Here is a 4816-nt window from a genome sequence, read left to right on the forward strand (position 1 = left end):
ATTCACTTTTTTATAAGTGAGTCTAAATATACATCTACTTGATTCTAAAACTAAACAACGATTGGGAGTCGGAAAACAAACTTACCAGACTCCATTTCTGGACATATAGACCATAAATCCTGCAAAATTCGAAGCGCGCTGTCTGCCGTTTGACGGACTTCTGGTCGTAAACTGTCTACTTCCAACAGTAGATCTGTGACACCTGAAAAGGCTTCATTGGTGTTATCCACTCCATTGGCAACCTAGTGAGTATGTATAGCAACGATACGAATCAGCTGTAGGATGATATGCTGCTGCTGCTTGTAAACCCGGTGGTAATTCGCTACAATGAACGCTAAACTACGGATAAAGGTACAGGATATTTAGTGCATAACTTGAAATATTCCTACCATGAGATTGCCAGCAATGGCCAGTCCGCATCCCGAGATCGCCAGCAAACAGAGCACCACGTAGCTCCATTTCAAGCACTGGTGGTTGTGTGTATCGCCCGAGCGCACACTTTTCCTGTAACCTGCATGAAAATACAGCGGCAAAGGAGGGTGTGTATAAGCAGATGAGAGCAAGAGTACATATGCAAGCGATTAATACATACGTGAATGCGAAAAACAAGGAAGAAAATCGATATGCAAAGGACGAAAGCTATACAAGAATATAGAAGAATTACATGTTTTCACAGGCAGTTTGTACTGCTTATAACTGTATCGAATGTACCAGTGATCTAGTAAGAAGACCAAGGAAAAATAACATACCTGCTCCACCGGAACAGCAGCAACCGAACCATGAAATGAGGACCCCAATCAGCACAAGCAGCCCTAATATTAAGATATTTGGACAACGCAAAAAAATGAGTAAGGATCGACAAGTCTGGCATAGAGCGGTACGGTAAACTTATACCAGAGCTCAAGAAACGTTGCAAGAAAGAAACTTCCTTCAGAATACAAGCTTGTATTTTACCCCTCTAGAGGGTGTCTAGGTATGCATCATGCTATTGTAAACACCACTCTTCCATCCATATCCCTAAAACATCATCCAACAACAATCCTTATCTCACGTCACCTTACAGCAACCAACTTCTTCAAGGCTATTTGTCTCTACCTATCATCTATACCACACTACACTACACCACAATCAACTTCATTCCGAAGCTTGTCACATCCGTACCACCTATCATACCGATAACAAGGAATGGAATGGCTATGTATACCAGCCCCATGATATAGTCGGAGTTGTCATTGAACTCTGAGGAAGACGCAATTCGGGGCATGTTGTGCATGGTCTGTGCGCTTGAGCTTGGTTCGTAAGCCAATGCCACATAGCCGTTCTCAACATCAGTCCACGTCGAGCTATCATTTCCCTACATGGTTTGAAATCAATGAGAACATCTTCAGTAGCTGGCAATTGCACCACGTCATAATTAAAATAAAGCAAGCAGTGCTCATCACTCGCTCTGCTACATGTCGTAATGAAACAATACCTGGTATTGTGCACCTTATAATTGAGCAGGTGATTGGCACTCGTGCGAATTCTACTCTAACACATTCTCACAGCAACAACGAGCAACAACACATCCGCCGGGACACAGGCAACCACTTGAAACATATAACAACTTCTCACTCAACCGTGATCAACACTCCCTTATAATTATAGCCATCGAGATAGGGTGACATCGTAGCCTTACCTGGATGGCCTCTGCGAGTGCTATCAAAACTTGGTCCAGTTTGATACCCCCACTAAGGCTATCGCCCAGACCCAGTCCCCCGTCTGTTGGGGCTCGGGGAACAGTGATGTTCTGTGGTGTTACCGGCGCTTGAGTGAGCAGAGTCACTTGACAGTTCGCTGGGCCTGATAAAAGTAGTAAATACAAATTATTGCTTTTACGTCGTGAATGATATTGATCCAGGTATGTCTTAATTGTAGATGTTGTCACATATGTTAGTGGTGGTAGCGGCACCAGAGCGAACCAGTGTCTTCAAGTCTTACATGCGTATGATGCAAGAAATGATGCTAACTTGAGCACAAAATCTACCAATCGCCTGGAAGTGATGCCCACATCAAAACAGACTATATGCGTGACCTAGCATATTAAGAGGCATCAGCTCAAGACATGTTCTGATATCTATAATTTATGTACACACAATATAGCTCAGTCTGAATGTGATAGTATTTTTCTGATGCTGTAGTGCATGCATAGACTTACCCGTCACAGGATTACATCGTGCCAGCAAATTAACAGCGTAGCCCGATCCGAAATCGATATTTGGTACCGACATTGGTTGGGGATAGTCTGTAGAAACAAACTGTGCACCACTAGCAATGGCAAGAGTGCGGCGATCTACTGCACCTTTGCGTGCCTCGACCGTGTCTGCATCGGCCCGTGTGCGTACGAGATAGTTGTCTTGTACCTGCAAAGGCGAATTTCGCAACAACAAAGATTTTTTTGGGTTCTCTAAGACATAATCTAGACCTTCAGCAGTACAGAAAATTGATGTGGAATAATGTATGAATGTTTATAAAAATTTTAAGATTCCGCTGTACAAACATAAAAAATATGATTTAGGTGGTAAGACACACATAGACCTCCACAATAGCAGCTCATACAGAAAACAATTAATCGGATGGCCGATCACAATCACATTACAAGAAACACTATAGCATCTGCATGCTAATGAAGCAGACACAGACAGCAAACTTAACATGCTACATCAGTCGTAAAGCAATACAAAAAATACTAATGTTGTAAATACTGACTTAAAATTAGGCAAGATAACAAAATAGGAGTCTCCCTTTTACCGTGCATCCCAGTAGGATCTGAGTATAGCTTACCAGTTGTGTTATATCTCGCTGGCTGTTGACTGGGTCGTTCCTGACTACATAAGCACCATTGTCTGAGTCAGGGTTGGAGTCAGGGAAAAATATCCGGTCACTCAGCGGCCCTAGGTTTCCTGGGTAACGGTTTCCCTCGGTTATACGATTGCCCTGAAATGTATATTGTACAAGTTCATTTAAGGACTCGGTGGGTGCAGTATGGTATCGGGGAGTATTAATTTCGAAGTTTGTCCCTCTCTGTTCTAAGCAGAAAGTACTCCTTTAAATTCCCGCCGGTTATAATCGAGCTGCAAATTGCTCTATAAAGATGCCACGCCAGCATAAAGCTATTTCAAGCAGCGAGAAACACTGAATCCATAATTCATAATTTAAAACTCACTAGTTGGGTCCTGTATCTATATTTAGGCTTGATTGCGCATGAGGGAAGCACAATTGCATTTACATTTGCTGCTCGCAAACCCTCGTCCATTTATCGTCATGACTTAAATTCAACCTGTCGGTCAAACACGGTCAGACTGCCACAGGCACATAATATAGCATGAGCTAATAATTTCAATTCCTCTAAAAGTCAGTAACAAATTTTCCTTTGAAAATATACGCATCGAGTTTCAACAACTGTACCTGTAAAGTGAACATGATCTTGCCCCTACACTCCGCCAGTGTTGGCCAGTCGTTTGCCTTCAGCCCGGCATTGATCGTGGTCTCTCCATTTTTCAGCAAGAGGTTGGGCGTGATCAATTGATCACGTGAAAATACACTCAGCACCTCGTCTTCTAGAGCTTGCAAGTTGGCCTACGATGTTTCAAATGATAAACGGTCAGTATATAGTGCCGTTTTGGCACAATAAGTAGCGCCCGAGGTTAATCGACCGCGAAACCCAGGAATATTTAAAAACCGAGTCGTGATTTTTGCGCGCAGCAGATACCTCAATAGGTTCTACAAATCCCAAGTTCAAGGGGTCGGGAATGGCATCCTCCTGTAGTTCCAGGCCAACCATCACCGGTAAATGTGCGATGTTTTGACTCGTCCAACTTTTAATTTGATTCAAGCACTCGATCAGAGCATGGCAATTCGACTCGAAATCTATATCCGCGACGTGTAACACCTTAAAGCCGGGTGCCTCTAATTTTGTTTTAATGGCTGTAGAGAAAAGTGAAAGAAATGAGATTGAAAACAACAACAGTATCAAGCCTTCTATATCGAATTTAAAGCGATATCTGCTTTAGTGGTTAAGGCATATTCCGAATGATAATGAGTTGACACACAGGAGAGAGTAGCATGAAAAATTAGACGATTCATTCAGGGGGGAGTTGTTAAAATGGTTGTATGGTTAAGCTACCGCACTGTACAAGGTTCGGTGTAACGATATATAGCTTTCAAACCATTTTTATGCTAAAGCTATTCACAAGCACCCTGTATATAAGCATACAAAACTCATAGGTGACTGGAGTCAGTAGGCCGAAAAAGCATCCATCTAAAAGAATGCACAAGGATCTAAAATCCAATCGAGCTCTGGGATTGCTACTGTGTTTGCCCATACACAAAACGTTATTTACTTCAAGAGCCACAAAGTTAAGAAAATCCACAAACTAAAACCATGCACTGAGACTAGTAAATGTCGTAATAAAAGGCGCAACTGTCTACTCACACTATAACATTAAAAATGAAATTAGATCAAATACATATATCACGTATATATGAATTACGTACATCCATAAATACCAATGATATAATATATACATATATAGCTAGATAGATGATAGATAGATACATCCATCCATCCATACATACATACACAGATATATAGATCCATAGATCCATAGATATATATATATATATATATAGATATAAAATATATATATATATATATATATTATATTATATATATATATATATATATTATATATATATATATATATATATATATATATATATATATATATATATATATATATATATATATATATATATATATATATGTATATATATA

The 4816-nt window shown here is 40.4% G+C and overlaps 1 protein-coding gene across 1 annotated transcript; it reads right to left on the reverse strand.

The window, feature by feature from the left end:
• Positions 1 to 1117: 1117 nt before the first annotated feature.
• SARC_04397 (hypothetical protein) lies at positions 1118 to 3823 on the reverse strand (the record flags this gene model as incomplete). The annotated part of the gene is made up of 6 exons (XM_014301772.1): positions 1118 to 1354; positions 1679 to 1842; positions 2198 to 2402; positions 2824 to 2976; positions 3448 to 3618; positions 3752 to 3823. 6 exons carry the CDS (start codon positions 3821 to 3823, stop codon positions 1118 to 1120), a joined length of 1002 nt encoding a protein of 333 aa, XP_014157247.1.
• Positions 3824 to 4816: the final 993 nt, after the last annotated feature.

Source organism: Sphaeroforma arctica (genome assembly GCF_001186125.1).
Source record: "Sphaeroforma arctica JP610 unplaced genomic scaffold supercont1.245, whole genome shotgun sequence".
Lineage (NCBI taxonomy): Eukaryota > Ichthyosporea > Ichthyophonida > Sphaeroforma > Sphaeroforma arctica.